At 43.9% G+C, this 17,457-nt stretch overlaps 1 protein-coding gene across 2 annotated transcripts in view; it reads left to right on the forward strand.

Moving 5' to 3' along the window:
* The first annotated feature begins 607 nt into the window (after positions 1-607).
* The window catches only part of iqsec3b (IQ motif and Sec7 domain ArfGEF 3b), a 30,912-nt gene continuing 14,062 nt past the window's right edge, over positions 608-17,457 (forward strand). For both annotated transcript variants that reach the window (XM_029434536.1, XM_029434537.1), the window contains exons 1-7: positions 608-1,205; positions 5,865-5,939; positions 9,393-9,510; positions 10,640-11,041; positions 11,407-12,125; positions 12,873-13,034; positions 15,163-15,285. In XM_029434536.1, the coding sequence (XP_029290396.1) occupies positions 691-1,205; positions 5,865-5,939; positions 9,393-9,510; positions 10,640-11,041; positions 11,407-12,125; positions 12,873-13,034; positions 15,163-15,285 (2,114 nt within the window). In that variant the 5' untranslated portion in view covers positions 608-690. The remainder of the gene's footprint in view (positions 1,206-5,864; positions 5,940-9,392; positions 9,511-10,639; positions 11,042-11,406; positions 12,126-12,872; positions 13,035-15,162; positions 15,286-17,457) is intronic.

Consider the following 17,457-nt stretch of genomic DNA (forward strand, 5'->3'; position numbering starts at 1 on the left):
CCCTTTCTGACCACCTGAAGGACTTGAATCAACTGAAGTTTTGACTAACGTTAAAGTTATAAGACTTGAAAACACACTTTCTTTTAAAATGAAGAGAACTGCAAAACAGCAAGCCTCAAGAACATAATTATTATTATTTTCTTAGACTTTTTATGCAAACATTTAAATACATCTAATGTAATCTATAATAATTCGAGTTGTAGTATTGGTAAATTATATACCAAAAAGAAAACAATTAGATTTAAAATGCATCTTCAGATGTTATGTGCACTACACCTAGGCACAGGAGGGTATACTTGAACCTCCTTGTGCAGCCTATAGGGTGCGTGCTTGCTCTGTAGTTTTCTTGTGGATGTGCGTAATGACGCATCGGTCCTCCAGCGCCTCTCATCCCCTCCTTCCTCCTGTCACATCTGGATCTGGCTCCTCTCATCAGCACCACTCAGCGCAGTGGAAGAGAGAGAGAGAGAGGACGAGCGAGAGAGGGAGGGAGGGAAACGACCGGAGAAGGGGAGGCTAGCTCGGTCGGTGCAGCTTCATCCACAACCGAGCAGAATCAAGGAGAGGAGAGCGGAAGGACATCTCACCTTCTCATCCGCACTCACGGATATTTTGCATCTCCTCTGGCCTCCATCCGTCAGTCCAGCTTTCTTTTTTCTTCAGCTTCTCTTCCCTCCTCTTGTCTTGGCCATGATGATGAGTTCCAGCCTACTGGAAAACCCGGTGCAGGCGATTCTGTACCTGCGGGAACTCACCACCATCGTCCAGAACCAGCAGAGTCTCATCCAGACCCAGCGCTCCCGGATAGAGGAGCTTGACCGGCGGGTGGACGAGCTCATCGGCGAGAACAGGTACCTGCGGGACGTCAGGGTACAACAGCAGCATCCTTACCATCACCACCATCACCATCCCGATCCCAGCTGCCTTCATCAACACCACCACCCTCAAGACCCCCAGCTCAACACTGGAGCGGCGTCTCTGCCGGACCATGAGGCTGCACCAGAACAGGTCGAAGTAGCTCCGGAGGTTCAGCCGTCGCCTTCCCAACCTATGGACCCGGGGGATATGCAGCTGGTCCCGGCCGACCCGTCCACGGATTCCCCGGATGAAAGTGACCCAGAAAACGGCGGAAGTTTCCAAAGCTGCCGCTCTTTGGTTCCGATGACCCCCACAACCCTTTGTCGATCCTTGGCTAAAACATCAGAGTGAGTAGAGATTATGTGGTTGTTTGCATGTGTGTGTCAATGTTAATGCTAAAACCTCCTGTGGTATTGAATTAACCTACCAGTATTGACCTAAAGCGTAGAATAAATATATTTTTAGCCTCTCTTGAATTCTTCATAGTAGTCAATTTGTGTAGCATCCGCCTAAAACTGTATGATGTTAAGCGTGCACGCGCGCGTGCGTGTCCTGCAGATTGAGAGGCGTTTAATTAATGAAGAAGGCGCTTGCAAATTTCCAATTTTCAATTGTGTGTCGCGACTGTGCCAGAAGAGGAAGACGTGGATTATTTAAATGAGAAACTGGATCACGATCACTGGATCATTACATAACAAACAGCTGTAGGCCTATACGTGTGTGTGTGTGTGTGTGTGTGTGTGTGTGTGTGTGTGTGTGTGTGTGTGTGTGTGTGTGTGTGTGTTGGAAATATACTTTGCACAGCGGTCGGTCAATTTCAGCTCGAGACAGGAGAGCAGCTGCACGTGCGATGATGAGACACCGCGAGTCGCTGTCCACGGTGCTGCTGGTTTCTCTATTAATTACTGCACGGGATCTGTAAACTCTCACGGGACCTCTGGGCCTCTGATGTTGCTGTGTTAGATGAGACACACGCACACTCACACACACACACACACACACACACACACACACACACACACACACACACACACACACACACACACACACACAAAACACCCCGAACCAGCACCCCCTGCTTGACACCAGAGCCTCATAGTACATCAGCACATCACCTAATGAGAGAAAACCCATCTTTTTCTCGTTCTGTGTGCTGGCATGTGTGTTCAGTTCATAAGTTGTATCCCAGCAGGAGTCCTGATTGGTCTCTCTGGGACTCCACCCCCACTGTTGGGAGCAACACAGAGCAGAGAAGGAGTTGAGAGGAGCAGAGGAGTGCAGAAGGGGAGACATGTATATTAAAAAAAGGAGTTGTTGATATTGATCCAAGAGTGAATGATTCACCTAGCCACACTTCACATGTCCTGCTCTGTGTGTGTGTGTGTGTGTGTGTGTGTGTGTGTGTGTGTGTGTGTGTGTGTGTGTGTGTGTGTGTGTGTGTGTGTGTGTGTGTGTTAGAGTGTGTGTGTCTGTGAATACAACGTCTGTTGCTCTCGTCTGTAGCCTTGCATGAAACCTGAGCCTGAGTTGTACCCTCTCGAGAGCTTACCCTGCGGCCACTATATGTTATTAGTTGGACAGGAATCAGTGTAGCACCACTGGTTCTTAATTTAAATTAGTTTAACTGGTGAGGAAGAAATTACAATAAATGAATTGTCATTTTGAAAGCTAGAGGCAGAAAACAGCAGAGCCCTCCACCAGTTGATCAGGCAGCAGTGGGCTGTTAAATGGCCTTCTTGTTCCTGCACTTTCTGATTGTGTCCTTGAATGCAACCTTACATCTAACCTGCTCAATGATTTTAAGACAAGACAAGTAGCTTAACACCTCATTTGTAGTTTGCTCTGCTTCTGGCATGCCAGGCAGGTGAGGGGGAGTTCAGGCTTTGACTTGCATTTTTAGAGGATTCACCTTCCTGCCATTGCCTGCTGCAAGATCTGCAGATATGCCCTCTGCTTTTCCTGTTGTCAGTGACTTGTGTTTGTCAACAGGTACCTGTGTTACAAACTGTATGTGTGTGTGTTTTTGGTCATTTGTCAGTGTAGAAGCGTGTATAGGCCCACTTGCTTTCTTTCACACATCTTACATTTCACTGTATGCATTTATCTGAATGTTTATCTAACTCTATATAGAGCCCAGGTTTATTTGCCCTGCAGATATATTACTTGTGGGCTGCGTAGGGTTGGCTGAGTGTGTTTGTGCATTGTTGTCAGTGCATGCATGTATGTCCTATGGGGGGGGGGAGACAGGATCCTCTCCTCCACTTGTTCTCTGTCTCTCTCCAGCTGAGCCTCCTATCTGCCCCACTTAGCCCATGGAGCGAACGGTAATCAGCCATTCTCAGGAGAGAGAAAGGCAGAGAGATATAAAGAGAGCGAGATGCACGCTCTGTCGTTGTCTTTGATGGAGCCCTTGGAGGTGTCTAGAGGAAGGAGCTTGAGGCTGACATTGGAGTGGACCAGTCAAAGGGAAGGAGGCTGAGAGAGATGGTAGAGAGAGACAGAGAGTGAGAGAGGTACAGGGAGAGACCAAACAGAGATGATAAAAAGGGTGCATTTGAGGTAGCTGTCTCCTCAGTTTATCTATCCTGCTGGTGGACAAATAGCTGGACAACAGGGGGACAGGCTGTGGCGCTGTGGAAGGTGCACACAATGTTCTGGCAACGCTTTGAGTCCAAATGAAGCTGATCTTGAGAGAGAGAGAGAGAGAGAGAGAGAGAGAGAGAGAGAGAGAGAGAGAGAGAGAGAGAGAGAGAGAGAGAGAGAGAGAGAGAGAGAGAGAAAACATGGGCCGACAGCAGGAGACATGTACTGTTGAAATATTCACCTGTTCTCTTTGTACGGGTTGTTGGAGGCGGATGGTCGTTATGTGTGTGTCTTCTAAAGACAGATGGACGGACCCGTTGAGCGTGTGTATTTGTGTACGAGTATGAGCATGAGTGTGTTTTTGTGTGTGTGTGTCTGTGTGTGTGTGAGTGTGTGTGTGTGTGTGGTGTGTGTGTGTGTGTGTGTGTGTGTGTGTGTGTGTGTGTGTGTGTGTGTGTGTGTGTGTGTGTGTGTGTGTGTGTGTGTGCGTGCGCTCAGGGACCCAAGCAGCTTGGCCTGTTCCTCAGGGCTGAACTGTTTTATATTAGCCTGGCAAAATAATTCAGCTTCATACTGATTGGACAGAAATTGGCTTTGTAAATTCAGTGTTTTTAGCCTAAAGTTTATTGTCCGATCTCCCTCCTGTGTCAACTGAGTTTACATCAAATAACACTTTGTTTGACCTTGTGACCCCCAAAACCTACAACACATAGAAGGTGAACTTCTGCTCATTTGTACTAAACAGATTTATGGGTTCAATTAGTGTGTACCTAGAATATTATAGAGAGGGGATTAGATTTAAGAGATGCATTTTTTATAACGCCATATAGTTAGGAAATAAATTCATCTCATACAAGAGAAACCTTTAGGTACAGATCAAGGGATGAAAAAGTGAAATTGAAAAAAGTAATTGAGTAATAAAATGTGGATATATATTGACCTGCAGCTGCGGGTAACTTGGAGGGAATAAAACACCCATTGTTGTGCCATTGTTTATTGGACATTTAGTCTGTCTGTGTATTCTGCAATCATTTAATACATGCTGACAAGCATGTTTGAAAAGGATCAGTAGGGCTCATGAGAATCTGACTGATGTTGATTTGATTTGTTTTCTGGCTGGAGGAGGAAAACACAACAATTTAGAGATGTTTGAAACCCCTGGGAGCTTTTAAAAGAAGTCAATAACTTGTATACTGAGAGAAAAACACATTTCTCAAGAATAATTCATCCAAATATATTAATACATAAGATTCATAAAGGCAGGTCCTGCACGTGAGACCTGGGGCTCCAAGGAGGCCCTCAAAGTTCTAACACCAGGAAAAAGAACCACAGCAGAAGTTTTGCTTGAATTGAGAACAAATGATTCATATATGTACAGTATGTTACAGTATGGGTATGAGAGGTGTGAGTGGTGGGGTAGGTTACAACAGATGGAGGAGAATTATTCATAGATTCCAACTGGGAGGAGTGTTGATCAGAGATATTTAAAAAAACAAAAAACAAACATTAAGTCTTTGTCTTTGTCATTTAAGTCTGTGGAAGTTGCCGTGAAAAGGTAGCTTTTTATAGCTCCGACTGTCACGACGAGCCTCGCACTGACTCTGACTGCCTGTCACTGTGGGTCTGTGTCACAAGCAATATGCTGAGCCCAGGTCAGAAGACAGTAGTGTAAACTCACTGTCAACTGAATTCTTTCAGCTCATTGTGAAAGGACCTAATGTGACCCTCACTCACGCCCACACCTCCTAAAAAGACCTCGGAGATATTTTGATGATGATCATGCTTATTTTATGTCTCTGGTGGTGGAAGGTTTCCTGCATACAGAAGGTCAAAGTGTCGATCTACGCAACAACGAAAACATGATGTATTTTTTTTTTGTTCTTTTCAGTCTAAATTGCTCCAGATAAGAGCACCAGTGAAATGCCTAAAATATGAATGTAGATGTAAAATGTATGAGAGAGAAATAAGAGAGGCAAACTTAAGAAGAGACAGAGCAGGAAACACAGCTCGAGTAACCATCTGTCCAGATTGGGTTTTGGAATTCTGCTAAATCACCACATATCTGATGAATTGGAGGGTAAGGGGGCATTAACAAGCACATCCGGACACACACACTGTAAATACTCACACTCAATCCAAGCGTTCTCAGCCTTGAATTGACCTACATAGGGTATTTACCCTGGGATCAGTGCCAACTTGTAAACAGAACCCATGGAAATAATCCAGAAGAGTCTAAAGACAGCCTTTTCAGGCTCTTTGTGATGTTCGACTAAGAATGAACATAACGGAGAATATGGAGACAAGGCAAACATTCAGTAACAGCCAATAACAACTGAATGACATTCTGTCCTTCCAATTCTGTCTGCGTCTCCTCTTTCCTCCTCCCTTTGCTTACCTCTCTTCCTCTCTTGTCTGCCCTTCAGGAGCGAGAACGTGCTGCATCAGTTTTGCTGCCCCGCCCCTGAACATCCAGAGGCTGACACCACCGGCACAGCCGGGTAAGACCAATTCACACACCAATCAAGGACACTTTTATGTTAGTCTCTGCAGTTTTTTGCTCCTACTGTGGGCTCTTTCAACTATTGAAAACTTCCTGTCTCTGTATGCATACAATTGTGTCATGTAACCGAGTCATGTCCACACACCCAGGTTTTTAATCAGGCTCGTTAGTGCGTGCGCAGTACTGTATGCGAGTGGAAATTGGAATATTTATGGAGGTGTGGAACCAGGGGTAACAGTGAGAGAGTTAAACGCTCCGTAACAAACCTATAGATCTTATAGCCACCAGGGTGATTCACATATAGAGAGACAGAGAGAGAGAGTGGGGGTCGGGGGTGGGAACTGATATTGGCACTATAAAATTGCCCATGGCAACCCAGTAATGACGCAACGGCTACCACTACCATAGTAACTGGAGAATAGAACTCTAAAGATCCACTGGAGCCCCTTTAACCGTCTGTTTCTGTGTGGGAAGTTTCTTCATTATTTGTTTGTGTGGGGTGTGTGTGGAGGCATGACTTTTCACTTGGGGATGTTTGGGTAAGCAAAGCTCTGTTGTAAAACTCTGAAAAGCTGATTTTGTCATGTTTCGCAATGATTACGATTTTCCCTCACTCCTCCCATCGTTTAATCCTCTGTACTCTGTTTCTAAATCTTTCCCAGTCACTTTTTCTGTCTCTTCATCTGCTGTTATATGTTTCCCCCTGGTGTTGCTTGTTTCTGTATGCATCACTACTCATTATTTAACTGTCGGTATATTCCTATCTCATCCCTCCTTATCAAGTCTGTCTGGAATCCCTCGCTTTTCTCTGATCTGATGACTTAACTATCATCATCTACACCCACATAGTGCTGATTGGATGAGCTAATGGAACAGCAACAGTGGACACCAACCTGAGATGATGCTATGTAGGGAAGCCGTGTAACACCGTATTGCTCATTATTATCTTCACATGACGTTATGTGTGCCTAATGGCTTCAAACCCACACCACCTCTACACACATTCACTGAATCCATCAGAGCACGCAAACATCCCAAGAGATGGCATGAGATCCGCCTTTAGTCTAACCTGCCGTGCCTTTTCTCTCCTGTGTGTGTGTGTGTGTGTTTGTGTGTGTGTGTGTGTGTATGTGTGTGTGTGTGTGTGTGTGTGTGTGTGTCTTGCCTGGCTGTACAGTACTATAAGTCTCTAAAGGGACCTTGAGAGATGCAATTTGACAGATGTTCATTTATCTGCCACCATGATGTCACACATGGAGGCGGAGCAGGAGTGTGTGCTTGGTATGTTTGTTGACGCTACGTATGTGAGCATTTGTGAGTGTTTGTATGTGTGTGTATGTGTGGGGGGGGGATAGAGAGAGAGAGAGAGAGAGAGAGAGAGAGAGAGAGAGAGAGAGAGAGAGAGAGAGAGGGGAGGGGGTATAGCGGATACATCATTACAGAGGCTTTTGCTGTCCAGATACATTAATAGCTCAATTCTTGCTTTTAAATCCTCTAATGTATTCTAATGTACTCTAATGCATTCTGATGCAGCACAAGGGCATAGCAGTGTTTTAATAGAGTTTTTGATAGAGACAGCCTCCAGCATGCACACGCCAACACAGTCTCTCTATATCTTCCTGTTTCCTCTCTTTTTCTATCCCAGCCCCTGGTTCCACTTTCTTCCTCCTATTTCTCTCTATTTTTGCAAACTTTGTCTCATTTAAAGATATCACCAAGCCTCTCTGGCCCTATCTCTGCCTTATAGCTGGGGAACGCAAAATATTTGCTTTCACAGCAATCAAAGAAAACAAAGAGGAACTTTAGTGATGCACTCATTATTTAACCATGAGCAGGCTTTTTAGTCTCCCCAGTCCTGTTTAGCACTAGTCCCTTTCGTGTAAAAACTATTAGAGTAGGCATTATCTGGGTAGAAGAAAGATTGCACAAGCACACAACATCATACACACACACACACACACACACACACTAATAATTGCACACCATTATAAAACCTCTTAGGGTGCGATCATACCTCTATGCTTACATCAGTCCAGTCTTGCTATATAAAATATGCTGAATAGCAGTGTTTTGTATCTTTTAGAGGCGGTGTGATGCCACAGACGTTGGTCACTACTCTAAATTTGACCAAAATGACGAAGCTCAACATAACTTTGGTGAAAGGGACATTTTCCGCTGTGTAATGGAAGTAATTTGCTTAGGTAAGCCTTACATGGCTTTATCAGAATTTCAATATTGCTGTCATTTAAAAGCACATTGTTTTATCTGTGGACAGGACCTGAGATTATAAGAGGAGGACACTCTACAAGCCTCTACATTCAAATGAGTTTAGTTTTGTGTCAGATTCAGGCCGGATTCATATATCAATTATTTTTTATTCTTTGCTCACATCTGCTGCTGTATTATAGAAATGTTTGTTCATTAAACATTTGTTTTAAATCAGGCACTCATTTAGATAAAAATCTCTTTTCCAAGAGAAGTATTCATGGAGTCAGTTTTGTTTGATTTATTCCCCTACGTTTTCCGCCAGTCATGTTTGTATTTAAGAAATCGATAGTCTGTCTTTTATCGTTATGCTTTTCTTCCAGCCTTTTGGAACGCTTATATGACGTCACTGACTTTTATACTGTAATCATAGCAGCAGAATATAGAAAAAGGCTATACAATAATTATCTCACTTGTACAGTATGCAAGTATAAAGTTTCACATTTTATCACAACTTCCACTAAAATGCTCATCCAAATGATGTCATTGCCATGGAAACACATCAGCACTCTCATGCACAGAATTAGCACTGATTTCCGTGGCAAAACATTGTTAGTGTGGCGAACACATTCGCATCTGCCAAGAGTGCAGCGCATCGCTTTGGCTGTGTGAAGTTGGCAACACCTAACGAAGACATCAAAGCATTGCTCTATAAATTATGCTTGTTAGGAGAGTGTAATGCACTATAAAGTGCCCTCAAAGACTCTCCCCTCGAGAAGCACCAAGATAAATCTAAATGTTTGAAAGCTGATCATCCAAGTAGAAAATAAGAAAAAAATGAAATTCTTCCACACGTTTATTTTAATGAGCGCATTTGACAGATTACTTGGTAATGAACATATTGATGCTTGCAGCCCCACTATACAGTGAACTAGTTGGTTTTAGTATGTATGAAATAATAAAGGAGTGGAGGAGGGAAGGATTTTGGTCACAGCCACAGTCAACAAAAAAAAAGAAGGTATCTTTCTTCCTGGTCACATATCCAGAGTGTTTCTCCTGCAACATGCATTGGAGCCAAAAATATGACCAAATATGATCAAATATAACAGACTCACCTTCCCTCCGAGCCATCACTCTCCACCTGCTGCTTTCCTCAAGAAACTCTTCACACTCTGCTCAGCGGATGACCTGCTTCTGCAAAAATGGCGGGAGGATTGATAGCTTTCTGTTCTTATTTCTGTGGCAGTGGACAGATGCTGAGCCTGGAGGATGGAACGTGCTCTGGTGGGGGACTGGAAGTGGAGGGAACCATGAGAGAGGGACCAAGCAAATACGAGATCTCTCTGGAGAATAAGAACAAACAGGTATGTCGTTTTTTAACACAAGTGTGTGTGTGTGTGTGTGTGTGTGTGTGTGTGTGTGTGTGTGTGTGTGTGTGTGTGTGTGTATATGTATGTGTGAGCCTGTAAGCACATGGTGGGGTGGAGTAATGCTAACACCTCTACCTGTTTTAGCATGAGGAGGTGTGTGAAGGATGATCATTTGACATTGTGTCTTGCGTCAAAAAAAAGATTCCTATTAAGATCTATTTCTGTCAGTGTTGACATGTTAAAGAACAGCAGCAATTTCACTGCCACAGCAAGAGGAACGCAAAAGATGCTAGGTTGTCATGGTAACAGCTAATAACTGCTTCTGGCGGCTGGAGATGTCTTTACTTCTCACACAAAATTGCTGAAGGGTCTGCTGTTGCTACCGCTATTGCTGCTGCAGTGCGAATGTGTGTGTGTATAGGAGCGTGTGTTTCCGTATGTGCGTGTGTGTGTACATGCTCTTTTTTTCTGGGCATGCTTGTGTGAGCAGACACACACACACACACACACACACACACACACACACACACAGGCACATGTGTGGCTGTCCTCCTTTTTCTCCGTCTCTATCTCTTCCTTTGTCGCCTCCCACTCCCTCTCCTTCGTCTCCCTTTTGCTGAAAATACAGGAGGGCACATTTCTAGAGGAAGCTGAGATTTTGGGCTGAGCGGCTCTGCCAAACAAACGGAACAGAAATAGTTGTGCGGATGTTTACTTTTCTATTCATTTTCTCAAAATCACTTTTGTCACAGCCCATCCATCCTCCTTCCCATGGCCCTTCAGCCAGTATTAGCAGTTGAATGATGATAGATGATGTTTACTTTGGCTCTAATGCCTTAAACCCTCACCGGTTTTTTAAAGAGTGGACATATAAGTAAGAAGGATACTTCTAAAAAGTAAGGAGTCAGTGTGCAATTTCATGGCTCAAATTCTTCTGATCTTTTGTAGACATAGACACAAAATGGCATCATGTTATTTGCCTACTGGTGGATGAATAAATATTTTCCTGTGGCTGCTGTGTGCTTTGCAATATGACTCTTGCAGTGTCTTCAGTGAGTTTCAGAGCCTTGTAAACATGTTTGATATTTAAACTCACTCCCCCTCACTCTCTTCCCATCCCCAGATAGAAGAGTTGGAGCAGAAATATGGAGGCCATCTCATAGCGAGGCGGGCAGCTCGCCGTATCCAGACGGCCTTCCGTCAGTACCAGCTCAGCAAAAACTTCCAGAAGATCCGTAACTCTCTGTCAGAGAGCAAGTTGCCCCGCCGGATCTCCCTGCGTCATCCCAGCCCTTCAGGACGAAACCGGAACTCAACCCAGAGACACAGTTACAGCCTGCATCCGGGAGGAGGACAGATACCCTTACGCTCCAAAACTCCTCCTCCTCCCCCGTGTCGCTCCACTTCTCTGCCACCTTCTCCTGCATCTGGCCCAGCAGCTCGTCCCTCTCCTGCCCCGGGCTCAGCCCCAACTCAAACCCCTGGACAAACACTCACACAGCTGGAAGACTGCTTCTCTGACCAGGTGAGGTTTTTTTTATTTCATGTTATTAAAGCTCCCATAAGTGGAATTAAAGTAGGGATGCAAAATGGTCCAGAAATATCGAGAAATAAGGTTTCCTCTTCCAAGGGAAAAAGGTTTTCTGTCCTCAAACTGAGAAGCACCTGATTTACCTGCATACTGCGGGAAGATGTTTGATAGATTGCCATGAAATGTCTTTTCATCTGAATGCCAGGGTCTGCAACTCGCAGTTTATCTTCTTCCACTTACAAATAGCCACAAACCAACAACCCCATATGGTATCAGAACATGTTCCACACATGAATCATGTATCTTTATCTTATTACTCAGTGGTTTTGAAGTGTATTTTTTTATCATCATATTTGCAGCTTCATTCCTTGGCCCAGTCAATTGATGACGCTCTTCGTGGTTGGAGCTTGTCGGAAGGAGGAGACGGGAAGGGGCTACTGATGGACCCCGGGGCCCTTCGTGCAGCTGCTGAGAGTGCTGGTCTGCCCCGCAGTGCCAGCTCGCTGCTCATGGCCTTCAGGGACGTCACCGTTCACATAGACAGCAATAGCTCCTACACCATCTCTTCCGCCACCACTACAACAACCACCTCTCTGGGCAATGCAGGCGGGGGACAGCCAGGCAGCAGGAAGACTTCTGAGAGCGGGATGACTGGAGGAGGAGATGGCCAGTTTGCAGAGGAGCCAGACTTTCCTGCACCTCCGCCTAGTGAGGAGCTGGAAATGGCTGATACAGGATCCAGGATGGGCTCCGAAGTGCCAGCTCTAGGAAGAGGAGGGATGGAGGGGGAGTGCGGCTCAGACAGACTGGGATCCACATCCACTTCTACCTCCACCTCTATCTCCACCTCAGCCCAGTCTAACCAGCAACCTGCTCAGATTTACACCCAGTACCAGCAGTACCACTACACTCATCCGCAGCACATCCCTGGGGGGCCGAGCCCCGAGGCCCTGCAGGCCCTGGTCGTCTCTCTGCCCAGGGACCGCTGCCAGGATCCAGCCTCCTGCCGCTCGCCAACTCTATCCACAGACACACACCGCAAACGCCTCTACCGTATAGGACTCAACCTCTTCAATGTGTGAGTAGGCAACTCTCACACATGCACACTGACACGCACAGAAAAGTCAAAGATATTTCTGCACCTCTGGCTAAAGGTTTAAAGTACACTTATTACTGTTTGTGTCGAACAAATCTCCAACAGCCCAGCAAAACTGCTCTAAGCAGCTGCTCATTAGTGTTTTTGATTGTTGGGAGGAGCTGCGTGTTCAGTGCCATCTTGTGATGTCAATGAAAAAAAAAGAAATAGAGAGGAGGGCGGGGGACGAAGAGAGAGAGATGGAAAAGATGGAAAATGCAGTTGAAGAGGAGAGGCAGTCAAGGAGGTCATGAACAATGTGAGAGCCCAGCTCAGTTTCTATAAATAGAGCCCATGGTTGGCCTGCACTTATTATTAGTTAATACAAATGAAAGTAAATTAACTCATGTGCATCGGTGACAGTGGGGCTGATCCAGAAGTCCGTAGCTAACAGCTTTTGCACATGAATGCACACTTCTTTTCCCTTTTTCTCTTTGTGCTTCCTATTACACACACACACACACACACACACACACACACACACACACACACACACACACACACACACACACACACACACACACACACACACACACACAGCACTCTTTCTCTTAAATTTAGTGTTACACATTTTCTTTCTCACTCAGACATACTCACACACCTATCTGCTTAAACGAACAAACACATTGCACATGCGCTGTTTAACTCTTAACACTACCTGCTTTTCTGCTGTTGGCTATCTGTGGACAGGAACCCAGAGAGAGGCATCCACTTCCTGATCACGCGTGGTTTTGTCCCGGACACGGCCATCGGAGTGGCTCACTTTCTGCTGCAGAGGAAGGGCCTGAGCAGACAGATGATTGGAGAGTTCTTGGGGAACAGCAAGCTGCAATTCAACAGAGATGTCCTTGAGTGAGTCCTCATTATGTGTACTATATATTCTGACAAATACGTATCACACAAAGACATGCACACATGGTTGTGTTTCTTGTAATGAATCCAACCATCAAATTCAAATCCCTTTAAATTCTTTCAACTGCATCTTATGGTCTTCATAAATTTAGTTTGCTCTGTTCTCATGGAGATGACTTGAAGATTAGCTTTTTAACAAAGGTTATAAATAACTTGATGCCACTTCCTAATGAGGCTCTTTATAAAAAATATTCTTTGTAACTAGAGGCTTTATTAATGTTAATAAATGATGACTAATACTTTATGGATCCGTTGTAAGCCTTTAATGGGGTACTCTAGCATTTAGTATTGCACTTCCATAAAGCTGGGGGACTATATGATCAAACGGTCAAAGCAGCAGAGGCTGAGATATCCTGACTCTTGGTCCCTACCACCACTTATGCCCCAAAAAAAGTTTGAACCTACACATTGCAAAATTCAATCTCCAAAGTGTCTCTTTGTTTGACTTTCTCTGACTGGTAAACGCCCTCGTCTTTCAAACTCCACACTTCCAGTTTAAAACACATGACTTTCTATTAAAACCTCATAGTTTCCAGCCCATGCCGAGAGGAATAATTTAGAAAGCTCCTCAAGAACCAGAGAAGCCATTAAACAAGACAATTGTCCCGGCTGAGAGGTAGTCCTCATGACAAGTAAACTGACCTTAATGTGTAAAAGTGGTTCCCTTTTAATAAGAACCACTTTTGAGTGACCAGGTTGGGAAAACGTCCTCCTCCTGTATCACACCCTTTAGTTCATGAAGACTCTTCTATTACACTATTTCTCTGTTGGACCACTTACCTTATGAAAAAGGGCTTCAGATCATCTGGACCAAAATCTATTCTTTTACATCTTATTAACATCTATAACTGCAGACTTGATTGATTCTAGTACATTATTAATTACTTATTAACATTTATAGTTGTAGATTTGATTACTCATTAAGAGTATGAGTATGAATTATGAATTATTGCTTTATTTAACTAAATTACTCCCTGGACTTGACATAACAATCTAACCTTGAGGTCCATGCAGTAGTGATTCTGGGGCTTATGATTATATTTAAGTCGGTACCAGGGTCAGAAATGAACTTTGAATGGATGTTTTATGTGTTGCTCTTTACTACAAAAAAAGAGGAGATAAAATATTAAATAAGAATTTTGCTTGACTCTGACTTTAATGAATTCAGGTATTTTAAAATAGAACTAGCTATTGGAACCTAACCCAACATTTACACATAATAACACACACACGAACATGCGCACACACACACACACACACACACACACACACACACACACACACACACACACACACACACACACACACACACACACACACACACATTCACTTGACATGCAGCACTTGCATGCATAAATGCAACACATCCATCAAAAAACATGCATTTACTTAATGCCTTCACACTCACCCTTTTTGCATCCAACCAGTGTAGACAGAGATCCAGGATAGAGAGGCTTTTTGCTGAGGTTGTTGCAGAGACTGTAGAAATAGGTCACTGCACTGAACACACACGCACGCATACGCACACACGCACACACACACACACACACACACACACACACACACACACACACACACACACACACACACACATCCTTATTTCCTTTCACTCAGACACAGACACATGCATGGACACAAAACATGTACATGCACATAAACGCACACGCACTTCTTCCATTGCTTCAGCCTGCCCTCAGCCTTTCATGTACCTCTCTCTTGCCCCTTCGCTCTTTGCATTTCATTATTTTGCCCTATCATCCCTCTCTTTCCTTTCCTCTTATCTCCCACTGTCATCAGACCCCCTTGATGTTTCCACAAAGTGCGTGCGTGTGCATGTGCAAACATGTTGTCTCTATGTGCATCTTCCAGGTCAGTGGTTCGGTAATGGAGGTATGACTGTAAGATTAAGATTTGCCATCAGCACTTGGGTACTCATAATTTGCTGCACATGCACACGTTCGCACACACTCGCTCACTCACCTTCTCATTATAGTGACACACTGCAACTAAATCCAATCTCTCTCTCCTTTGTCTCTCGCTTTCCTTCTCTCTGTCTGTCCCTTAATAGTTGTGTTGTGGATGAAATGGATTTCTCAGGCATGGAGCTCGACGAAGCCCTGAGAAAGTTCCAGGCTCATGTTCGCGTTCAGGGAGAAGCACAGAAAGTGGAGAGACTCATCGAAGCCTTTAGGTGAGACTGTCAACTCGCTCACAACCAGGCCTCGTTGACTAGCGGGCTCTGGCTTCACTTTTTTAACACAATTCAACACAACAACAGTCCATCACATGACTGAGCAGGGCTGGTAAGGGCACTCTGAACTTTTTGAAATAGAATAGAATAGAATAGACCTTTTGCCTTTGGCCATGTATGCAAAACAAAAAAACAATGACATGCAACCACGCTCACATATTTGGAATAAAATAGAAGTATTTCCTTGGGGCAGCAGACATATCCAGAATGGCATACTAATACTGTAAAGACAAAGTGTTTAACTGGTTCTGCCAGCTTAGTGCGGCAGGCTCTGATGAAACCACAGCCATGTATAATTAACAAATTACACTGATTGCCTGTAACCTTTGACTAAACTCAACAGTGTTTGATTGTCAGCCGATCATAGCGGTGATCTGAGCTGCAGGCAATCAGTGTGCGTTACATTGGGACAATAATAGATGCTCTATTTCATAGCTTTCTCCCATGGATGAAACTTTCTGGCCAAATATTCAGCCTCTCTAGGCTGTTTGGATGTGCGTGACAGTTGCATGTCCATTTCCATCCAAAATCACACATGAATATGTAAAAGTGCATGTTTGGTTCTCATGAAATTTTAGCCTGGGCTGGTTTTCGGCTCATTTTGTCAGTGCTGGCTCTTGCCCTGCAGTCACAAAAATGTATGAGCATATCTGCTGGAAAAGACTCATTTTAATACAAAGAAGACCTTGAGAGACCCACTGTAGCCTGCTCACTGTCTTTATGCAACAGGTTTTTATGATGCTATTTTACCTTCTGACTGAAAATAATTTGAGGTAAAAACAGACGGAAGTGACCAGACAAATAGGAGCTGCAATTGCTGCCTCCCCTGGCTAGCACTGTCCTTGAGATATCCAAAGATTGCTCCCAGGACTGAAAATGCAATAAAAATGGCCATCATTGTTTTTTATTTCATAGTAATTGTTTGCATTGCCATGTACATTTAATCTCCCTCTGCTGATGTGCTACTCTTTGCCTCAGGTGTATCAACAATGAGTTGAGCTACCGCCCCTTTGAACTCACTAACCAAGTTGTCCTTCTAACACTACGTTGCTTGTATAGTTCAATGTTAGGGGAGTGAAAATGTACAGCATGTTAATTGCCTGTAAATACATTTCTGCATCCACAATAGGGGGTCTTCGTTTGTCTCTGACTGCCGACTTTGATTTTGATCTTTTTGTGGTTTTAAAGCTGATAATTTAGATTTCAGACTGGCATTATTTGTTATTTGTTTGTGAACAAATCCAATGCAAAAAACAAAGACAACTCTATTTTAGCCCATTTCTCAGTAATATCCAACTGTCTTCTCCTGTCTGTTGCCCCAAGCCCATTGGTTCCTACTGAATAATTAAACCTTTAACAAAACTAAGAATCAGTCAGGACAGTTTTTGACCAGTTTCGATTGTATTATGGTTTGAGATGAAAAGTCAGAGGATCACCAAGTTACTACAATTCATCCTGAGGGGAACATGTATATCTGAACCATCCAGTAGTTGTTGAGACATTTCAACCTGGACCAAAGTGGTGGACCGACCCTCTGATCAACATTGCTATTGCTAGAGCCACCAGAAAGCATGACTGATAAAAATGGGTGACAAATGTCCGGAGTACTGGGAAGTTTAAACAAGTGTAATGAAGGTGCTCTTTGGTAGGAGAAAAGGCCCTAGGCAATCTTCCAGCAAAAAGTTAAAACGCCTTTAATCATATGGTTGTTTCACTGTGAAATTCTAAAAACATACATACAACAACAAACATACAATGCTTGTACATGTAAAAAATAGAGCTGGTTTAACAACCCATGCGTAGGGGCACATACAGCCTTCTATAAAACAGCTGTGCTCTGTAGTTCTTAGCAAACATTACAAGAATAAATAGCTCAAATGTTAGGGACTATTTGCAGCCGCGGATTAATACACATGCAATGCTATAGTGAGTATTTACAGCAGCAGGACGGATTATGAAGGATTGGCTCAAAATAAACTCCAGGTCCATCATAATGTTCATCATCATCATCATCATCATCATCATCATCATCATCATCATCATCATCATCATCATCATCATCATCATCATCATCATCATCATCATCATCATCATCATCATCATCATCATCAT

The sequence above is a fragment of the Cottoperca gobio genome, chromosome 6 (genome assembly GCF_900634415.1).
Source record: "Cottoperca gobio chromosome 6, fCotGob3.1, whole genome shotgun sequence".
Lineage (NCBI taxonomy): Eukaryota > Metazoa > Chordata > Actinopteri > Perciformes > Bovichtidae > Cottoperca > Cottoperca gobio.